This window comes from Magnolia sinica, chromosome 19, assembly GCF_029962835.1.
Source record: "Magnolia sinica isolate HGM2019 chromosome 19, MsV1, whole genome shotgun sequence".
Classification (NCBI taxonomy): Eukaryota; Viridiplantae; Streptophyta; class Magnoliopsida; order Magnoliales; family Magnoliaceae; genus Magnolia; species Magnolia sinica.
In genome coordinates, this window is record NC_080591.1 from 49,145,604 (window position 1) to 49,169,309 (window position 23,706).

General features: G+C 39.6%; 1 protein-coding gene across 1 annotated transcript in view; it reads right to left on the reverse strand.

Moving 5' to 3' along the window:
• Positions 1-23,706, reverse strand: part of LOC131235321 (uncharacterized) — a 160,545-nt gene that overhangs the window by 99,365 nt on the left and 37,474 nt on the right. The window contains exons 2-3 of the mRNA XM_058232460.1: positions 9,604-9,790; positions 8,942-9,075 (exon numbers count right to left, since the gene is read on the reverse strand). Of these exons, the coding sequence (XP_058088443.1) occupies positions 8,942-9,075; positions 9,604-9,790 (321 nt within the window). The remainder of the gene's footprint in view (positions 1-8,941; positions 9,076-9,603; positions 9,791-23,706) is intronic.

Sequence of the window (23,706 nt, forward strand, 5' to 3'; positions counted from 1 at the left end):
ACTGTCCAACCATTTGAGATATCATTTTATGGCATGACCAAAAGAATGGGTCAGATCTAAAGTTCAAGCGGACCCCTCCATAAAAAATTAACGGGGACAGTGACATCCACCGCTCAAACTTCTAAGGGCCATTGTGGTTTCCAATTAAGCTGATATTTATTTTCACTTCATTTATCTCTATGTTAACTTATGAATAGGTCGGATCTAAAAAATATATAAGGGTGGGCTGGTTTGATATACATGGGCCCATCGGTACGGCCTATTTGATATACATGAAGCCCGTTAGTGCGGTCCAAATAACGAGGCCCATTGTGATGTACTTGAGGCCCATGGGTGAGGCCCATTGTGATGTATTCGAGGCCCATGGGTGAAGCCCATTGTGATGTAATCGAAGCCCATTATGATATATTTGAGGCCCAGGTGCAAGACCCACCTATTGTGTATCGAGGCCCGATGTGATGTATGTTGGCCCATATGACGAGGCCTATGTGACGTAAATAAGGCCCATCATGATTATACGTGAGGCCTTGGGCCCACTATATGTTTGTCCCTATGTAGGCCACTCCTTGGGAGCAATGTTGGTTAGATGTCCACATTGATGGGCAATGATGGTTGAATGTCCACATTGTGACCTTCCCTTAGGCCTTGTTAGGCCCATTCTCATTATTCCCATAGTGGGTTAACCCAAATAAATGGACCCCATTTTCCATAGACGGATGACACCGTGTTATCAGATTTGATATAACCACGGCCGAGTGCCGATAGTTATACTATGGATGATCAACTGTTCATTTATAGATCCCGCCTTATTTATATGTTAATTATTGGTGCTGATTATCAAGGCCAACGCTGATTATCGATACTAATTATCGGTGCCGATTATCGAGGCCGACCCCGGTTATCGATACCGATTATAAGTATGTGACAACATAACATTATAATACATGCCCATGTGCATCATCTGCATTCTTATGATGAGATGAGTGATTGATTATAGCATATGCCATTGGACTGATTATTATGGGGCTCCCTAGTAAAGGTAGATGCCCACATAAGCGCACGGTATGCGTATAATTGCTGTATGAATGGATTACATGATTTATGCATCTCGCATTGTGTGACATGTATACTGTATGCCCTAGTGACATTAGGGCTATAGCCTCCACATCATGGTTGGTAGGATTGGATTCCAAAAATCTTGTTTTACATAGGGTGCTATAGATATCCCTGGGGGAAAGTCCCTAAACCATTATGGTACCAGGAGGTTGCTCTAACGTCTAGACCGAGTGGGTGCATGACAGCCTAGTGCCGATTATCAAAAGGCCGAGCTTTCCACTGTGTCGGGGTAGGTTGAAAGGGGGTGCGGCCTTACTCGCCCGTGGGGAGGGGTAAAGCTAGGCTGAGTTTGACCAGCTCGAGGAATGGGTCTGCTATCGACGAGTTGGGCTCAATATTGACAGACGGATAGTGAGGTCTCTTCCACTCACCTTGTTGTACGCGATGGGGCGGCAATCTATTTTGGAGTGTACTAGACCCCGGTGATATTCCAGAGTTGGGTTGTATTGATATGTGGACTTAGATGAGGATTGGTGTGCTTGGTTTGCATCTCGCATCGCATGGCCTTAGTTTGGCCGACATCATTCATGCCTTGCATCGCATGGCCTTGGTACGGCTAATAGTATTCATGGATTCATCAGCATATTCCGCATCACCCTGATATTGCATAATTGTATTACTACATTGTGCACACACTTTCACTGCCCTCTAAGCTTTACATAAGCTTATGCACGACCGTTGCGTGCAGGTGACGTTGGACCATAGCAGCGCTGAGGCAGGAGCGCTTAACAGATCATCTTGGAGTTTTTTTTTTGTTCATCATCATTGTATTTCCCTTTATGTACTTTGTACTTGTAAATTTTGACCATAGTGGAAATGTGATGGAGTTTTTGGTTGTTGTTTGTGAGTTATGCTTATTACGAATCAAACTGATGTTGAAATCCTCCTCGTAGTATCCCAGGATTGGAATCTGTCGGATGGGCGCCGAGAGCCGAGAATGAGGTTCTACGGAGGCTGTCGGTGCTGGATTCGGCGATCGGAAATTTTGTGAGTCCGGTTTCCGAGTTTGGGGCGTGACATAACTAGTGGCCCATTTTTTTTTAATGAATTAAAATGGAATGTTGTTATAAAGTTACCATCTTGTGAATCATTTGTGCCCTTGTAGTTTGTGATTGTATTCTTTGGTTATGTCCTTAAATGAATTTGGTGCTAATGTGGCTTGTTGGGATGGCCATTTTTATTAAACTATACTAGACTTGTGATGGTAATGTTTACGTGTTGATTCATGAGTGCCTACTAGTTGTATATGTTTATATAAATGGAATGCCATGAATCTATCGTATTACAACCACTACTTATAACCATTAGAGTGTATTATAATCCTATTTGCTAAATTTTCATGAGCCGGGCATGATGGTATCAGACAGTATACTTGAGCTATCGGTGTATGTTGGGTGACGAGCCCCCTATAGTGACCTTTGAGCTTCTTTAATATGGCTATCTGTAAATTGGACTAGTCATATATACATGGCATGTGAGTGTTATCGAGTGTCTAGCCATTGTGAGCATGTGCGTATTTTCCCTGATGGCTAGTACATTGTACGAATGTCTGTTTTGAAGGGCTAGTCATTGTGAGCATTTATTTGTTATACTTTCATCGGGTGACTAGTCATTTTCTTGCATGGAGGATTATTTCCCCAAAGCCAGCTAAATGTGCATCCCTAGGTTGATGTGCATTTGATGCATCCATGCATGAATCAATATTAAATTGAGGGTTGGATATTGTAGCTTGTTGTGCTATATTTGTAAAGTGTGGATTGTGTCTTCTTGCATTTTACTTGTGAAGTGTGGATTGTGTCTTCTTGTATTTTTATTATAAAATATGGATTGTAATTTCTTATATTATTTTTCTAAATTATAGTTTGAAAATTGTAGTTTGTTATTGTAACACCCCGAACTTTTCAATACCCAAGTATTGAAAGTTCTCGAGTGTTACGATGAAGTTTAACTTATTGCGTACATGTGTACGATACCAATCTAGCTATCCTAACCTTACATTTATTCTCTAACACGAATTTGACCATTGGGAATAACCTGCATTCATAGATCAAGCCATTTGTCTGTTGATTTCAAAATAGGATCAGCTTAATTATGCCCAAGTATTTCCTTTGTCCATCATAAACAACCATCCAACCAACTATCCACCGATAGGTAGAGCTAGGCAATCCTAACCCGATCCGGTGGATCTGACCTAATCCGACCAAATCCGATTTAATCTGACCTGATCCGATGGTGTAGATCAGTGCGGATCGAGTAGGGCAGCGTAGATCCGAAAGGTTTTCGGGTCGAGTTCGGATCCATACCTTCCCGGACTGATCCGATTGAATCCAATCCGACCCGACCCGATTCGGAGCGGATAATCACATGCATTTTCACGGTAGGCCCCAACAGAGGTTACTCAGTACTAGAAGCAGATTTGCTGGGGTACCACACACTAGCTATATAGCTGTTGTAGGTATGTGTCGTGTACGAAGACGAAGACGAGTACTGGTAGACGGATTGGCTACTCCCCTTGACACCAGTACTGTGGCTGGTGGTTGGTGCTCTGTGGGCCCCACCATGATGTATGCTTTTCATCCATTCCATTCATCCATTTTATGGATCATTTTAGGGCTTTATAAAAAAATGATAGGGATATAAGTCTCAAGTGGACCACACCACAGGAAACCAATAATGATTGGATATCCACCATTATAATCCTCCTCAGGCCCATTGTACTATTTATTTGACATCTAATCTGTTGATTAGGTCATAAGGACCCAGATGAAGGGAAACAATAAATATCAGCTTGTTTAAAAACTTTTATGGCCTCCAAAACTTTTTTAATGGTCAACATTCATTCAACATTGTTTCCTATAACGTGGTCTAATTGAGATTTAGATATATCTCATTTTTTTTTTCTAATAACATAAAATGATCTATAAAAATAGATGAAGGGCATGAATGAAACACATACATCATGTTGGGGCACACAGAACATTGATCACCCACCATTGGCTGGTGGCAGGGGGAGTAGCCAATCCATTTCCAGTACACTACTGGTGTTTGAGGCTCCTCGAGCTCTGAGTTGTACGAATGGTTCAAAGGAGATCAAAGTTATATGGGCCCCACAGTGATGTATTTATTATATCTACACCGTTCATCTATTTTTAGAGATCATTTTAAAGATCATCTGGACCACACCACAAATAGCAGCAGAGAATGCTTTTTACCATTAAATAATTCGTGTGGTCCACTTGATAGTTAGATCTGTCTTATTTTTCGTCTCAAGCCTTGAGATGAGCTCGTCAAATGGATGGACAGTTTGGATATAACACATACCCCAGGATCAAACCCACAGAGCTCACTAACTTCAATAAAGAAGTCACACCGTGCAAGCAAACTCTGCTTGCGTGAAAAGCAAGGCATTGCGATTTCTTGCAATGCACGTTAACAGTCTGATGAAAATGTGAATACGGTGGATGAAAGTTCTTTTAATGTCATGTGGGGCCCACCTTGATGTGTATGTTTTATCTAAGCCGTTCATTCATTTTGACAGATCATTTTAGGCCTTGACCACAAAAAGGCGGTATATTAAAGGTTGAAGTGGATCACACCATATGAAATAGTTGGATTAAATTCATATGATCCGAATCGTACCCAACCTGATCCGACTCGGTTATCCTGACCGAGTCAGACTCGGTTCGGGTCAGGCCAACCATTGACCTAGACTCGGTCCCGGATCAGATCGAGTTCGGGTCAAGCTATTAAGATATCGGATCGGATCGAGTTGGACCCAAACCGATCCGATTCCGACTGATGCCCACCTCTATCGATAGGTAAAGATATCTGACCGTCCACCTGAGTTTTGAGTCAACCCTCATATCACACCCGAACATCCTTAGGACCCTTTTGACTATTGACGTTCAAATTCAGAACAATCCGACCATTAGTTCCGTGAATATCCATAACTGGACCCTCTAATCAAGTTGTATGGCCTATAAAAACTTTGGATCCATCTCATCTAGGGTCAGATGGACCTAATTGGGCCATTAAAACTAGATGGCCGGAGTGGATTCCCCAAAAGAATTACTGTGGGGCCCATTTTAACCACATGGGTGCACCAAAAAGTGTGCACCGGCGTTGCACCAGGCAGCAAACCTAGTCAAAGCTGCTTTGACTCGATGAGATAAGAAAGAATCCTTCTTTCTTTCGGTTTCCCGCCAGCGATGATTTAAACGGACAACGTTTGATTACAACCTCTGTGGCCGACCATGATCATCCGTCTTTAGAATTTAAATCGTCCATCTCGTTGGCCATCCCAAACCGACCACTCCCTCCTTTTTCCACTAGTCTTGGGTTCAAATAAAAACTAATCCCACTGTCCAAAGTGGAACCCACCGTTAAGATAAGGAAGCGGCCAGGACCACTCGTCATACACAGTCCCCACCCCGATAAATAAACAAACAGTGTGGATCTTCAGAAAGACCACCATGTGTAGGCCCCACCGGATCCGCAGACCGGACGGCAACCCCATTCATGAGAGTGGATTTCAGGCTTACGTAGCCAAAAGGCTGACGCCACCAACCCACCCAATAGTTGACGATCCAAACTAGATCTAAACCGTTCAAGCTACACCAGAGGGAGATCCAACTCCAACCAAGAACTCAGAAAGGTCCGGAAGAATCCCACAATTCTAGGAACAAGGAATCCCTCCGCAAGTTACAGGAAGAATGGACATTACGCACCATCACAGGACCTACCAATCGGAGCAATCCAGACCCTTGTTGCAGGAGGTCCCGAGCTCTCCTGGTGAATCCAGAAGAAATGATTTGAACGAAACTAGAGCTGAAGTCAATTCGTCATTACAGAGGGAGTGCCTTCGTCGCCCAGAAACAATGATCAAGATGAAGATCGCTAACCCCACCAAGAAGATCCAAGGCACCCGGGCAGTAATACATCAGAATCCTGCTGGATATCTGGAAAGAAAGAGAGAGATTAGCAAGGAGGTTGGAAATGAGACGACTGTGGACAATGATCGCACGTCCCGCCCTTTACGCAACCAGAACAAAGTAGAGGTTTACGCAGGGAGACCCTTGCCCAACCAGAACAACTAGGAGTTTACGCAGAAGGCCCTAGAACCATTACACTCTATAAATCTACTCCCCTTCCGATCCTAAAGAAGGCACATCAAGAGAGAGAAAAAGAGAGTGAGAGAGGAAGAAAGAAAGGAAGAGCGAGAGAAAGAGAGGAAGCAGCGGCTTGAGTTGCTGGGGTTGTGTCAACAACCCACTGAGTCATTGCACCCGGGTTCATAGTTGAGTTGAGTTCAGTACCCCTAGAGGAAAATACAGGTTCAAAATCCCATTGTAAGTATTCCTAGTTGTTGGGTTTCATGCAACCGCTATGTGAATTTAGGTATTCGTAAAGTTACCTTGAATAATCTAGATAATCACTAGCTAAAACCCAAACCATAGACACAACCTCAGATTAAATTTTAACCCTACAAAATTGTATGATCTAGGGTAAGAGTGGAATTAGAGGAGGGTGTATCAACATCTAGCCTCGACTGGGATACGATCTGACTTTAAGAGGTGAGGGATTCCTTTAAGCTTGCATTAATTTAAGTTGATATGAATTATCTTGCCTTTTACAAGCTTTCATGATATTATGATTCACTCCCTGCAATTGTTAATTTACTGCCAATAATTATTTATCCTTGAAAATTATGGTATGATGTTAATTATAAGTGATCTTCATTATTTTTATGTGGGGCGATGGATACAAGCCTTGCCCTTACTTTTACTAATGTTATTGAGTTAGCCCTTGCTACTCTTCTCTTTGTTGAGTTGGCCATTGCCACTCTCCTCTTTATTGAGTTGGCCATTACCACTCTCCTCTTTGTTGGGTTAACCATTGCTACTCTCCTCTTTGTTGAGTTGGTCATTGCCACTCTTCTCTCTATTGAGTTAGCCATTGCTAATCTTCTCTTTAATTCTTTAGCCTTGAGCTATCTACCTTTATGGCTTGGGCATATGCCTTGGAATTCCAAAACCCACATGATTCAATTTATTTCCTCTTTAGTACAAGTACTATGTTGGACGTAATGTGGTTTAGGTAGCGGCCCCTGGGTCAACACGTAATTTCATTAATTTTGGGTAGTGGTGCACAAATTGAAGTAATTTGTAATGTATGTTACATCACTTCAGGGATTGGATGTTACAAATAGTCCCTCCATGAACAAATCGTATCACGTACTTTATCCAAGTCATGCGTTGTATCATCTTGGGATAACCGCGTAAATCCATGTTAAGATGGTATACGCCGAAGAATCTCTGTAGAATGGGATGCAGGGCTAGCCGGATAACTCTTAATCATTTTTCACATTGTGGCAATCGCTAAGTGTGATGAACCGCATATACTTTGCTAGGCATGCATCTCTTGTAGGTCACTTGCGCATGTTGATACCTCTTGTAGTTGTGAAGTACGGGGCATATCAGAAACCTTATATTACTTTTATGAATCTCTTGAATTATTATGAATCTTAATGGATAACCATCACTATGAGTAGGGCGTTGACCCTCTCCAACCGTACAGATGATGCATGTCATATACAAATTGAAGACCCAGAGGACAATCTCCATATGAAAGATTATACTGAATGAATAAGAAGATAGTTTTATATTTTCACTGTGAACTCAATAATGTAATAAGTTTCTATTGAGAGGGCATTTGATGATTTGGTAAACTCTTTTATTTTAATGAATTAATAAATACGGTCGATTTTATTCTCGTGAATGGTTTAACTTCATGAATATAATTGGATGTGATCTAAATAAAAAAAAGGTGAGATTTGTAAAATATCCAATTCATTTAATTATTAAAACCCGATTTTTTCAAACACGAGTATAAACTCTGGCCATGAAAATTCGGGATGTTACAGTTATATTATACTTGTGAATTGAACATTATATTTTCTTGAGTTTACTTTAAAACTATTCTCAAATATTATGATGGTATGGTAAATCTCCAGGGTATACCTCACTAGGATAGCCATTGACACCATCGAACTATATTTACTGTGTGAGGATTTATAAATGAATAGTGATTAATCATACAACTAACATCTAGTTTGACAATGAATAGCGATTAATCAATTGATTAATATCATACTAGTTTGACAAATAGCATTATCATCCAACATCTTATAATCGCCCACGTGACACATGGGTATGACATCTAATCCGTCCAAAATCTTAGGCCCACCATAAAGATCGCGATCATAACCAATCAGGCTAATCCATCATAAGGTGGGTACATGTGTAGTATGCATTTGATCAGCAGTTGTCATTGTTTGATCATAGAAGATACAGTGGGCTCCACATGATGAAGGCATCGGCATGATTTTTGCATCAAGTATTCGATCATGTTGGGGCCAACCCTTTGGACAGGTTGGATGCTGCAAACACTTGAAACCATTGCACAATGATACGCTAGTACTTGGACCATATATAACACCACAGGGACAACAGGTCCAATATTTTGTGGGGCCCAACGTGGTGTGTATATGCCATCCAACCTGTTCAATTGGTGTGCCTCATTAGGATGAGACACACACCAAAAAATTAGGGTGATCCAAAACTCAGGTGGACCTCACACAACCTGAATTTGGAGTTTTGTTGGCATGATTTTACTTTGTTTCCGTATGGTGTGGCCCACCATTGACCTGACTTTTGCATTCAGAGGAAAACATGCGAATTCCAGTTGATGGATGGAATGCCATGGTTACTCACACATCAAGGTGGGCCCCACGCAGCTGTAGAGAAAGAAGGGGAGAGAGAGAAACCTTGAAGTCACGTGTGATAATGTCATTGAAGCTGTATGGAGATGTGATGCCTTCAAAATTAAGGATGGGGGCAGAAGAGGCCAGGGCCCCAATGGCCACATGTGGGTATTTCAATCTGAACCATGCTGCCAACACTGCAATGCCCCACCGTCCATTTCAATCCCAAAATAATCTTTCAAAAAAATGAAGAGAGAGAGAGAGAGTTTGATAATTTCACACATGTGCATAGATGTAGAAATATAAAACAAGTGTGTGAGATCTAAGCTTTCCCTGAAATAATTCTTAAGGCCTGTTTGGGTGCCACTTGAGTGCCATTATATAATCACTCCTATAAAAGATCAGATCTCACACATGCATGGATTGTTGACTCATCAAAGTTAACTTGGACTCAGTCGAGTTGGATCCGGTTTGGTATACTATGAGTCACCCCTTAATAGAGCCAACTGGCCTAACTTGTACGATTCACCCCCAACTCACCTGAGTCTTGACAGATGAGTCAGTCCGAGTCGTTGAGTCATAAAGCCATGCAGAAATATGTCACATTATGATACATGAGCCCGTTTGTGGACATATGCCCCTTCCACAGTATGTATGGGCTAGAAACCTCTAAAAATAATATAAAAAATATAAAAAAGATGGAAAAAGGAAAAAGAAAATCATACTTCCTCCATAGGAACCTCCAAAGACCACCACAGGAGACCCTTGTGCACTTAAATTCTTCTTCAAATCAATGATCAAAGTGGCATAGTCAGCCAAAGCTTGCGTTGAGCTTAAATACCCAAATGTACTTGCATTTTTATTGGCCTCCTCTTTCCCTCCAAATGGTATTGATTTCCCATAAAACCTATGCTGCATTCACAATAATAATAATTATATATTAATAACATTAATCTTAATAATTATATAAAATTAATAATATAAATAACAAATAAACCACCTTTAAAACCTTTGTCAAGTTATTCATACTGGGCATAGTTTAAAAATGGGAAAAACTCAATTCAACTCGCCAAGTCAAATCAACTTGACCAAATTTCACCAAAACTCAAGAAAAACTCAATCTAGTCTTGACTCAGCCATAACTCAAGGAAAACTCAATTCAACTTTAAAAAGAAAATATAATGTCGCAGATTTGTTATTTGGATTTCAAAAATCCTAAAAAAAGTCATTATAATTAACTTATGTTCTCACTGATAACCATTAACACTCAATGTTAGCCTATATGCAGGTGTTACTAGTAAAGAACCGCACAAATTCAGTTAATTCATCGTAGGAAGCTAACGAATCCACTCTAGTACTTAAACTTTAAGTTTAGCCTCGTGATTTATTCATCTAGGGCCCCAAATGTAGCCAACTTATAAGTGACTAATGAAGACAACTATAACTAAATAAAGACATACCTAAAGCTGAGACAACTAGGGGTTATAACTTAATTAATAACCAAACTGACCCAGTTAGTCTTTTAGCCTAAGTGTTGGAGCACAAAAATTAGTAAAGAAGAAGTTATGAAAGTATAAAGATTCAAATAGGAAAGGAAAAGAAAAGAGAAGAAAAAGTAACTTTGTAGTAGTATGGAAGTGTTGCATGCGAGCAACATGGAGCCAGCATCGGACCCATTACACAGCGCGCAACAAGATTCTGGTTGCGTGCAGTGGGCCATGCAACACAATGATCGACACTTCGCACGTGTGGTTGCCTATAAATACCCCGCCAACCTCCTCATTTGACACAAGCAAGCTCAGAGGTCTCAGAAAGTTGTCCGAAAACCTCTTCATGGTACTCCGTGAAGGAGAAGGAAGAAGAAGCAAGGATTCTGTTGCACCTACCTGTGCAATAGAGATCCATCGTGCCTACCCGTGCAACAGAACTCTATTGCGCGGGCACAGTGTACACAATATGTGAATGATGTTAAATCCTTCGAAGAGTCTACAAATTTCACTGGAATTCAGACATCTCCTTCAAGATTATCATTTTATATCAATCGAAGGAGAAACAAAGGATTCTTGGACTTGTGCAACACTTCTTTCACTAAAATGAGTGCATCGCAAGCCAGAATGCTGCTGAAATCATCACTCAGATTATTCCATATAACTCAATTCAATGTTTTGTATTCAATATTGGAATAAAGGAAAATATGAGGATGTAAATGAATTCCAGAATCAATAAAATATTTGATGATGAATGTTCTTCTATTTTATTTGTTATTATTGAATGATCATCCTCATGTCGAAATACATTCATTGATCAACAGTATAACGAAATACATGGTTATGTCCTTCATGGATGTATACATATGTTATAGTCAAATACATTTGCCCCCCGAAGATGAAGAATCTATAGCATTTAGAATATCTTTGGGAATATATTGTTATAAAGTCATGCCTTTTAGACTCAAGAATGCTGGCACTACATATTAAAGAGCGATGTAAAACATCTTTCAAGATATGATGCGTAAGTATGTGGAATGCTATATTGATGATCTGGTGGTCAGATCAAACGATCATGAAGAACATTAAGAGCACCTATCTTCAATATTTCATTGGCTTAAAAAGAAACAATTAAAAATGAACCTGACAAATTGTGCATTTGGTGTATCGTCAGGAAAGTTTCCTGGGTTTGTCGTAAGGCATCGAGGAATTGAAGTTGATCCGGAAAAGATCAAAGCCATTCAAGAGATGCCACCCTCGAAAACATTAAAAGAACTCAAAAGTTTACAGGGAAAGCTACCATATATCCGACATTTATTTCAAACTTAGCTAAAAGGTGCCAACCATTTTCTCATCTGATGAAAAAGGGAGTAGAATTCATATGGGATCAAGCATGTCAGAATGCCTATGATTCCATCAAAGAGTTGTTGAAACAACCCCTTGTGCTGACAACACCTGTGAAGGGCAAACCTCTGATCTTATATATCGCTGCATGCGAAAACTCTTGAGCTCTGCTGGCTCAATGCAATGAACAAGGAAAAGAAAGTGCCCTCTATTATCTAAGTAGGACCCTAATAGGAGCAGAGTGTAATTATTCGCATATTGAGAAAATATGCTTGGCTCTAGTGTTCGTCATACCAAAATTGTGACATTACTGCCTTTCCCACAAAATAACTTTAATTTCACGAGTAGATCTGATAAAATATTTGATGACAAGACCGATGTTGTAGGAAAGACTAGCCAAGTGGATGCTACTTCTTTCTGAATACATGATCACTTACGAGCCGTCCAAGGTGGTGAAAGGACAAGCAATCGTTGATTTTTTAGCAGCTCATTCGATCTTAGATAATGAAGAGATTTTTGACGAGTTGCCATATGAAAAAGTGTTGATGGTTGAATCATCTAATTCATGGTAAATGTATTTTGACGGTGCCTCTCGGGTATTAGGAGCCGGAGTTGGGGTAATATTCATCAGTCCCCAGGGTGATTTAATGCCGTATTCCTTTACATTGGGTCAAATGTGTACTGATAATGAAGCTGAGTACAATGGCCTCATCATAGGACTTAAAATAGCTCATGAGATGAAAATACAAGTCCTACAAATCTGCGGTGATTCCAAGTTGGTGATCAATCAATTAATAAAAAATTTCGAGATAAGCTAGCTAGAATTAATACCCTACTATTGACGAGCACAACAATCATTAGACGGCTTTCACAACGTCAAAATCAAGCATATACAATGAAATGAAAATGTGAGAGTAGATGCATTGGCTAGTTTAGCCATAGCCCTTTCTTATCATGATAGAAGTCCTCTCCAAATCACGATTAAAGATCAAAGATTCCTACCATCAGCAGAATTCTTAAACGAAATAGCTAAAGTGTTACCAGTATCCTGTCTAGAAGTTACTGTCGAAGATTGACATCAACCTTTCATCAATTATCTTAAATATGAGATCCTTTCAGAAGATCAGGTTTTGAAGTCACAAATTAAATTGAGATAAAAAAGATTCATTATGTAGAATGAGGTCCTGTACAAGAAATCCTACAATGAAATTTATTATCATTATGAGGTCCTGTATAGGAAATCCTACAATGTAGCAACATTTCATTGTAGGATTTATTCTATCGCATTGTACAAGAAATCATACAAGAAGTACATTCAGGGGAGTGTGAAGCGCATCAAGCATGTCGAAATTTATTCCATCGCGTGCACCGTATGGGATACTATTGGCCTTCCATGTTTAAAGATGCAATAACCTATGCAAAATGATGCCACAAATGTTAAATACACATCGATATTACACACATACCCCCGAGGATTTGCACTAGTCAGTGACCTCATGGCTTTTCACAGCTTGGGGATTGTATGTCATTGGTCCTATAAATCCTCATCTAGAGGTTGTCAATATATCCTATCAGCAACTGATTACTTCTCTAAATGGACAGAGGCATTCGCCTTACGTAACTTTAAAGAAAAAGATGTTATTGATTTTATTCGTCATGCGATCATTTATTGCCATGGTATTCCAAAGAAAATTATAACTGACAATGACACTCTTAAAAAAAGAAATATGGAGAAATTATGTAAGAAATTTGGTATTCAACATTCGTTCTCGATGCTGTATTATCCATTATGTAATGGATTGACAAAAGCCTTCAATAAGACAATAGTCAAAATTCTAAAGAAAATTGTCATTGGAAGTAAACGAGATTGGGGTGAGAAACTACATGAGGCTTTATGGGCCTATCGAACGACTCACCGAACAACAACGAAAGCACGCCTTATTCTGTAATGACCCTGAAAAATTTTGTGCTTATCTTTCCCTAAGTAGTAGTTTTTGGGGTAATTAGCGCTATACTCGATTGCTTGTGAAATCTGCATCAATCACTTTGAATTCGATCTGCATGACTCAAAACTTGTAGATTAGTTAGCGCTATGTTACTCTGAAATCTGGGATCCATCGCTAAATCCAGTTGTTTTGAGGAATTTTTGGAAGTTCTGGATCGGACCTGGACCGCGCGTCGAAAGTCTGATAGCGATGATCTTAGGCTATTGCGGTCACCATGTTGGGCTTGACCATCACCTCAAAAATCAAGTCCATGTGATGTTCTGGGTCGATTTGATTGAGTTCGGAGTGAAGAGTGTGAGAACGGTTGGATATTTAATGTGATTTTATGAAATCTGAGTCGTGTCGCTTGCACGATGATTTTAAGCTATCTGACCATTGGATTTTGACCCAATTTCATCCTTTGATCAGGGAAGGTGGCCCAGGCATATCCTTGTGCTTGTGGACCTGATCGAGATTCAGTGACCGTTGAATTGAGAGTGGTCCGCCACGGCTGATCTGAAGAGCCGGTCGGTACGAAAACTCAGGTTGACCAAGATCCATGGTCAATGAGCTTAAGTCCAACCTTTCGTGGTTATACGCCCACCAGAAGTGCTTCGTTGGATCGTGAGAGGCTGGTTTTAGTTATACCTTAAGTATAGCTTGGCCCTGGGGTTATTTTCATCAATTTTAGGCCTATTTATGTCCTTAATCCCTAGCTCTCTTTTCCATACGAATTTTCTCTAACCCTACCTAAGAAAGAGAGTGGAAAAGAGAGAGAAAGTGAGAGAGAAGTTGGTGAATCATCTTGGATTCTTTCCTGTTCTTCTACATCCTTGAACCTTCACTTTGAATCGTTATTCTGACGATTCTGAGTTCATCTTTGGGTAAGTTAACCTAACCCTAATCTGTGTTAGAGCTTAGAATAGTCTTGATGTTGTTGTATCTCATTTCTATTCTTGCTTTAGGATATTCTTGTCGCCGTTGACGAAGACACATCGTGTGAAATCAGTTCGGTGTTCTTTTCTGGCTTAAGGTGCGGACTTTAAGTGTATAGGTTATGGTTTTCAAGGCTTTCAATACCAGTTAATGATTTATTCTTGTTATGGATGAGATTTCACATGCCAAATGTTATGTTTATGTTACGTTCCTGATATGCATGTGTTATATTGAGATTTGTGCATTCTATGTGTATGTATAAAGTACCGTATGAGTATAAAATATGCACTTGAGTTTGCCATGATTATTTGTCGTGTATGTATGCTAGATGTATGTACGACAACTCCTTGGTAAAGGGAATTGTCCAAATGTGTGTTTTTCAACATATGTCATATATGTTGTATTGTGTATTCTAAGTGTTTGTAGAAATGTCTGAATGATCTATAGTGTGATGTTTCAACCTAGTATGGGCGTTGAGAAGCGATTCTCGACTCTCCTACTAGTGTGCATGATTTCCTTCTTGCAAGTTACATTCCTTGTTATTTAAGTTCAAGCATTACTTATGCTTACATTTATGTTAAGTTGATATTCTTCAAATGCTTGCGTACCACATGATTGAAGTTGTTGTTCCATTACTGTTCTACATTTAATACGAATATCTGTTGTAGGGTAATGTGTTTGGGACTATGAATAGTCCAGGAAATCGGTAATCTGCTTTAAGGTTGTGGCTGAGATTGCTTTCGCCACAAGGGACGTATTAGACGAACCCGAGTCGTATTAGAGTTATCGGCAGTGGTTGGCCATGCGGAGTGTTTGCGTACTCTATGTCGTTCAACTCAACGTGTGCTCGTGCTAGTCGAGTTCGTCAAGTAACCCGATTATCCGATGTATGTTTACCATGTATGGACGCTACTGCTTGAATCTAGGGTACCAGACTCACCAGTGAAATCCTATTAACCTTGGTACCTTGATCCACAAAGACTCATGAGCCGGACATGGTGGTATGGGACACCGTGGTCGTGCTGTCGGCCTACTCTGGGGTGACGAGCCTCCCCGTAGTGACCAGTGAACAACTAAACTCGTGAGCTGATTATGGTGGTATGGGATACTATATTCGTACTGTCGGCCTACATTGATTGGTGACGAGCCCTTTGTAGTGACCTCGAGCATACCTGGATACCGCATTGAGGTGACGAGCCTTAGTGTAGCAACGAAGGTATGATAGGCATGCATTGATTGGTGACGAGCCCTTTGTAACGACCTACAACTATATGATCGTATGAGATGTCTAGGATTGACGACCCTAGAATGGATCACTGTTTGGATGGTGATATGAGGAAGGTACTTTAGCTTCCCAATCCTGCCGTATGAAAAGGACTAATAACAACTTGGTAATCATATTCATGCACCGCCTTTGCATGTGCTTTGTAGATGTGGCGCACTTTGAGGCGATGTCATGCGTAACATAAGATGAAGACGCTGAGGGTGTACGCGTGAGGGCACGCATCATTTTGCATACATCCTTGCATTAACAAGAGTACTTAGGACTTGTTTACTTGTTCTGCTTTATCATTACTGCTTGATTGAACTGATAACATGCTAACCAGTGCCTTATTGTTCCACTGAGTTGATCACTCACTCCCACGTTCTGGGGCGGTGTTAAACACCCACCAGACTTTGTCTTAGGTTTTGATGTTGCAGATGTTGATGCGACTTCTGAGGTAAAGCGGGAGATGGATGATGATGAGGCTGCTTTCTCTTATATGCAGTTTTCAGACGGGTTCTAGCGAGCTTGTTCTGATGCGCGGGATTTTGGGATTATTTTTGGGAAATTAAATGATGTAATCTAATACTTGTAAATTGATAGTAACACTTTCACTACGACCTGGTATGTATATGTATTTCAAGGATCTGCACTTATACACATATATTTCTATAAGTCTTCTACTTGCTTTATTCACTTATCCCTGAATTATATCTGTGTTTTGGCTTAATCTATTCCATGTTTTATATACTAATACAGACAACATACATCTATCATCAAATATGTTGCATAAGTGATGTTTTGGAACTCGGGAGCTGAGTTATGCTCGACCCCCAAATTTCAGGGCGTTACATATTCGCTGGTGTACAAAGTTGAAGCCGTTATTCCAATCAAGACACAAGCCACGTCTCTCAGAATTGTTGTGCATGAATTGATAATCGATGATGAAAATTCCAAGATAAGGCTTATAGAACTAGATGCTCTGGATGAAAAGTGATTAGCAGCACAACAATGGCTAGAATTATATCAAGCATGAATATCTGCCACCTATGACAAGAAAGTCAAATACCACTCATTCAAGAAAGGTGACGTAATGTTAATGTTGAAAAGGCCCATTATGGTTACCCACATAATTGGGGACAAATTCGACCCTAAATGGGATGGACCATATGTCATTACTGAAGTCTATTTTAATGGAGCATATTGAGTAGTATATTAGAACGGACAAGGTATCGCAATACCTGTCAACCTCGATTCATTAAGAAATATCATCCTTGAAAAGAAAACAGAAGTTTTGATTGCAAAAGATTGTAAGGAAAATCTATCCCAATCAAAAGGGGGCAGGACAAGTGCAGCTTCACGACTGCAAAATGCTCTCCATAAAACATATGTACTCTTCTGAACGTCATTCTCAATAAAGAACATGTTCGGAGACATACTATCATTTCGAAATCTCTATAAAGGCCTCTTCGGTCAATAATTGACGATAAAGAGATAATCGAAAAGATCTTCGAAAATGTCGATGATGACATAAACACTAATAGTCAACAGGCAATTTGCAAAATGACAAAAGTATGCCAGCCTTATACATACATTTCAAAACATCGTTATCAATTATTGTCGTCAGTTATTGTCACTATCATTCATCAATCATTGCCATTATTATAAATTATCACTGATCGATGTCGTCATCAATTATTATGGATTATAGAAGTATCATTATAAAGCATTAAAAATCATCACAACATTGTCTATTACAAAGTAGTATTACAGATTACTGCCATTATTATTGTTTATGACTTCGACAAGAAGAAATTATTATCTCCGGCTATTGCCAAAGCGACATTATCGTCGAACAATTAGATTAAATAATATTTTCACCAATATTATTATCAATAGAACTGGAATTATTACTTTGGCAAAAAGACATCACTGTCAAAATATCATTATCATCGACCATTGTTAAAATAATGTTATTGCCTCCCATCGTTATATCAAAATTATTGTCGCATCGATTATATTGCTGACTATCAGTTATCACTAATCGCATCAGACATATATCATTTACAGCAGTGGAGAGTGCCCATGAGGCCAACCACACTTAAACCCTTTATTATCAGCGATGGTAATATATCATGTATAGTAGCAGAGAGCGCCCATCAGGCCAACCACGCTTAAACCCTATATTCTCAGCGATGACAATATATTAATTATGGCAACGAAGAGTGCCCATGAGGCTAACCACGCTAAAGTCCTATATTATCAGTGATGACAATTTATCATTTACGGCAGCAGAGAGCGCCCACGAGGCCAACAACGCGAAAACCTATTATATCGGCAATTCACCAAATATCATGTGGGCAGCATTGAAAAGACAGTGGCCCTAAAAAGATCGCGAAGGTAATCACATGCTTAGACCTATGCAGGCAGCAGAGAGCGCCCATGAGGCCAACTACACTAAGACCAATCCCGTCTGTTTAACTTCTGGCCGTGTCATGAGGGAACGTGAGAGAAAATGCCCTATCATGAATGGGTCAGACCTTGCAGGTGAAGAAAAAGTAGGCCGTAACATGCACTTTTTGGCTTGTCCATAGATAGGCCAACCATGCGTAAGATGCCCCAGATTCTTGGCTTGATTTCAGTAGAAACTCATGAGAAATGGTCGACCCTAACGAGCTACCCCATTATCGATGGACTGGTGGCCTCGGACCTAGTACCCAAACAGGAAGCCTTGTGAGCCCTATGAACTCTGGAGATTTACTGCAGGCCAACCTTGTGTGTAAAACCTACTGAGTTCACTGCCCCAGTGGCTTCACTGGGCCCCCTCTAATGGATCGCGGTTTGTGAACTCCCCAACTATAGTGGTATAGCGAACTCTTAAGAGTTATAGATACCATCTATGTAAGTCCATCTGCTCCACTACTCATGAGCTAAAACTGTGTGTGCTCTACTACTCACGAACTTAAACAGTGTGTGGCACCTTAGGTACTAACTTGAACTTCGAAATAATTCCATCTATTAAAGAAATATTACATTGCGCATGCTAACAAGTACAAAATTATGCTATTGTCATTATACACTATGATGCATTTTTCAAGTTGTAGAATCAGAATATGTAGTTAAAGCATGAAATTATAGAAAGCATGGAATAAAGTATGAACATCCATGATCATGTATAAGAAGATGCAAATAATTCACGTCATTGCATACAATGCTAAAGTTTCACATTTGAATGTGTATATAAAACAATTCCCAAAGTATTATATTCATTCTGAAATGCCCAGGGTAGACATAAACTTTTGCAAAACCTACTTAAATTGAATCTGAGCAACAACAGTATTGAGCTCAGCCTCAATAATAAGCTTAGCCTGATCAAGAACGCTCGCTAACTCCCACTCAAGTAAAGCAACATATGCTTTGTTAAAAGAAAGTTCTGATATTTTGAAATAAGCTACATTGCTATTCTCTACGATACTATCTTTAATATTCTTTATTTTCGATTCCTCTGCCCGCCTCTGAGCTTTAAGAATAATAATTTATTCATTGATAGCTGATATCTTTTGCTCAAAAATCTTCAATTTCTCTTGAAGGAAATCATTCTTTTTTTCGTAATCAGAAATGATGGTTGAAATTCTAGATACTTTATCCTTTAGAAGCAGCAGTAATTTCTGACGGTCGATAATATTCGGATCAACGACTGCATTATGACTTAATTTCAGTTGTTGCAAGGAAGTGCAAAAGCGAATCAAAGAATCATGGAGCGACGTAATATTAATCTTTGCCAAGCTCGCAGAATTATCTAAAGTTGCCAAAGCATCCTTAAGAAGAAACCAGTGTTCTTGATGTTGAAATATGTGAGCTATGGTCGACAAAGCGTTCTTGACTATTACCAATACATCTGAAGGAACCTCGTTTAATAGGGATATATCTGATAATGGGTCCATTGGCTTGGAACTTGCTATATTGCTCGAAGATGAGACAATTGCGAAGAAACAAAAGAAAGATTAAGAATATGAAAAATCAGCATTATGAGCACTGTGTGTAAAAGAACTTTATATATATGAAAGGAGAAAATGAACCTGTCGCAGGAGTAGGGGATACGGGAACTAATATAGATGGATCTTCCGCCTCATGAGGAACAGATGCAGGAGTAGAACCACCACGATCAAATAGTTCTTCATTGTTATCTCCTTTAGAAGGCTCTTCCTCAAAAGACTCTTCAATTATTACATGTTTACATTTATGAAGAGCGTAAGGATCATTTTCTAGTATCTTTGGTCTTGTCACCAAAGTAGAGTCACCTCAGAGGACCCCTAATGGCAGAGGGGAGCAGAGTTGTGTTAGTAGACTAATCGTTGGTGATGACGGGCTTTGTCGTGATGATTACACTGCAGAAAATGTATCTGAATTTCATCTTGGATCATAAGAGTTATACAAAAAAGTGCCGAATGATGTCCATCCTTCAAGGGCATCGACATGTTTCATCTCACAAGTTGGTTCTTTTAAAGAGATCTTTACACAAATTTGGTTGGGATATGGTCTCCTTCTTTGATATAGCCTATTTCCTGATCTGTCCTATAATCCTTCATTTGTGGTGAGAAAATCCATATAGGGCAGTCAACTGGATAACAACTATGAACTAGGAAGTATTGATGAGTCCACTAGCACATCCAACAATATGAAGTATGAACCGGATGATAATGGCCTGGAATTATGAAATGTGATCCCATGCTTACAGTCGGTAGTTGTCTCCATATCAATGCCTAGTTGTATGGTCTTATGCAATAGCTAATCATCATTCTTGTAACAATGTCACAAGTTTATGGTGCCGTTTAGTCAAAACTAAACTGGCGAGCAAATCTGCTTGGATAATATGGTTCATGCCAAAATTTGCTACATTCCCTTAATGGGAGAGTGTTAGATCTGATGCAAATAAGAAATGTATGTTCATTAGAGTAAGCAGAATCTTCATCAACAATATTTGTGTCTTAAGAAAGGCTAGTGAGTGGGAGTTGAAAGAAGTTGATAGAATTGGTGTTTTCTATCTTATCTATAACCTAAGTGTATGGTTTCTCAATCATATTTCATCTTTGATAATGCTGGAGTGGAAGCTGATACGAGTGCATGTAAGCCTCTCTGGTTCATTAAAAGCCCATGGGAAGTAAACCCCCAACCAACCTACATAATAATGCCAAGGGGTATATGTGAAAAAAGATCCAATTGTTGGACTTTCATGATGAGTGACAATATTCCCAAAGGCATGATAATGTGAGCAAAGGACTAGAGATGCTAATGAGTATTATTAGCCTTTTGTCATTATGCCTGCAACTATGGACAGTGTTGGTCTGATAGTTTCTGCCCATTTTGCGTGCTCGGAAGAACTATCGAGCCTAACCAATAGACCAAAAAAGTAGCAAATTCGTAGGAATTGCTATATTAAGCATGACCTTTAATCTTCCATCGAAGAATCTCAAGTTCCTGAGAATCTTGGCTTATGAAGCTGAGAAGAATAGTAAAAGAAACAAAAAATGCAATTATTGAGTGAATGATAGAGGCAAGAATAAAATAAAAGTTCCATTAGAAGAACAAAGGGAGGAAATATATTATAAGTTGTGAGAAAATTGAGTCAGTCAGTTGAGGGGAGAGATCGTGTAGACATTTTGAAACTTGGCCATCACTTTGAAAAGTTCGATGGTGGTCTTTGAAATACTGGGTTGACAATTTTCTGGAGAGATGTAAGAAAACTCTTCATTCCTTGGTATGTATTCATCAAAGAAATTACCCATCACAGGGAGGCCTGCCATGCAGTAAAGATCCCATAGAGTAATGCATACTTCTTCCATGGGAAGATGAAATGATTTAGTGATCGGATACCAATGATTGAGAAAACTCTTAAAGATGGTGATGTCTCCGTAGAAATATTCAGATGTAGCCTTGATTGCATCCAGAAAATCGATTTCTGTGAAAACATCAGCATGCCTCTTAATGATAGCTCAGGTCCATGAATTGTAATTGCAAGTTCTATGATGTTAAGCACACATAGATTATAAAATTTTGTGAGACATAAGCACTTCAATGTAGTACCTGGAGATCAGCTCAAGATCGGCTTATGGTCAAGACGAGATCGACACATCTTCTCAAAGAAATCATCGCCTATATTCAAGCATAGTCCAAGACATAGTTCAAGACAAAGTTCAAGACAAAGTCTAAGTCAAAGTTCAAAGACAAAGTACAAGCCCAAGTGACTCAGATATTTGATATATCTCAGGTGGTATAACCCTAGAATGACCTTAGGATTAGGTGCTTTCAAAATTTCTTCATAATGGGTTATTATAAGTGTTTTTCCTTTGGAATTCAGCCAACCTAACTTTTGGTTCAGCTAGCCTAAAATTTCTCGGCTAGCCTAACTTCAAGCCCGAGTAAAATAACAACTTCTGTTGAAAATTTGACTAGCCCAAGCTTGAAATTCAGGCAGATTAAGAAAGTTCAGGTGAAATTCCTGTAACACCCCGTCCATTTCGTACCATTTTTCATGCATATGTGCATGATGATCCATACCCTTAGCTAGACCTGGATTGGCCATTCTTAGTACACACCCAACTGACAGGAACCCTAAGACCTCGAAACCTATCTCATATCGACCGCCCCGTCGCTGTGATTGCGTAGGTACCACCCGTGCATTTGTATGATACTCCGTTAGTAAGCTACACCATGAAGAATAGTAATTGTATCATGTGCGCATGGCATCATGTATTTCATTCCACACATGTGTACATCACATGCCATACATACATGTACATGCCACACATGGGTGAGAGAATCTCTACCCATGTGTGTGATGTCACACACCCATACCTCTCCTCTCTCATGTGCATGAAAAGTCAACCTTTCTCCATGCCATACACTATGCATGACATCATCACACCATGCCATCCCATGCTCCTTTAATCCACCATTAATTACAAAGCATGAATTAATTACCATAATCCTAGCCTAAGCTAATATTAATCACATTAGCTTAACCAAAATTTTATCCATTTCTTTATAAATACCCCTCCATCCCTTAGCATTTCACCATTTTCCATAAGAGAGAGAGAGAGAGAGAGAGAGGAGTGATCTTGGTGGGCCATCAACTCCATCAATCCCATCCCTTCCATCCATCTCAACCATCAATTCCATCTCAACCATCCATCTAATTCATCAAGGGCTGGAGTAGCTTGGAAGACTTAGCTTTCTCAATGCATTGCATCTATTCTTCGATTTGGCAATGTTGACGTTACGTACCTTTTGTAAAGCATTATACTTATAACCATCGGGACTTATGATGGAGAGTGTTGCTTGGTAATTTGATCATGGATCTTCATGCTCAGGTATTACTATTTATATAAATAAAAAAAATTTAGTAAAAAATCTTCCTTGTGGTGCGCCGAACTCGGGACTTGATGTATGCAAGTCGAGTGCTAGGTTGGAGGCATCACGGAAGCTGTCCGTCCCCGGGTTTGGGGCGTGACAGAAGATGGTATCAGAGCATAAGATTTGAAATCACTTATGAGCAAAGTCAGTAACTAGAAAACATAGAAGAACTTAAACTTGGTCTCCCACCGTCGTTGATCGAGAACCTAGATGCTATTAGTACCCCTAATTTATATGAATCTAGAGACATAAATCTAGGATTCCTAGTTTGAGAACCTAGTCAAAGCAAGATTCCCTAGTTAAGAACGTAGAGACTATACTTAGCACCCACGCTTGAGGGAGATAGCTGCGAGCAATACCCTCACTTGTCGGATGGATGATTGTATTATATATGTATGA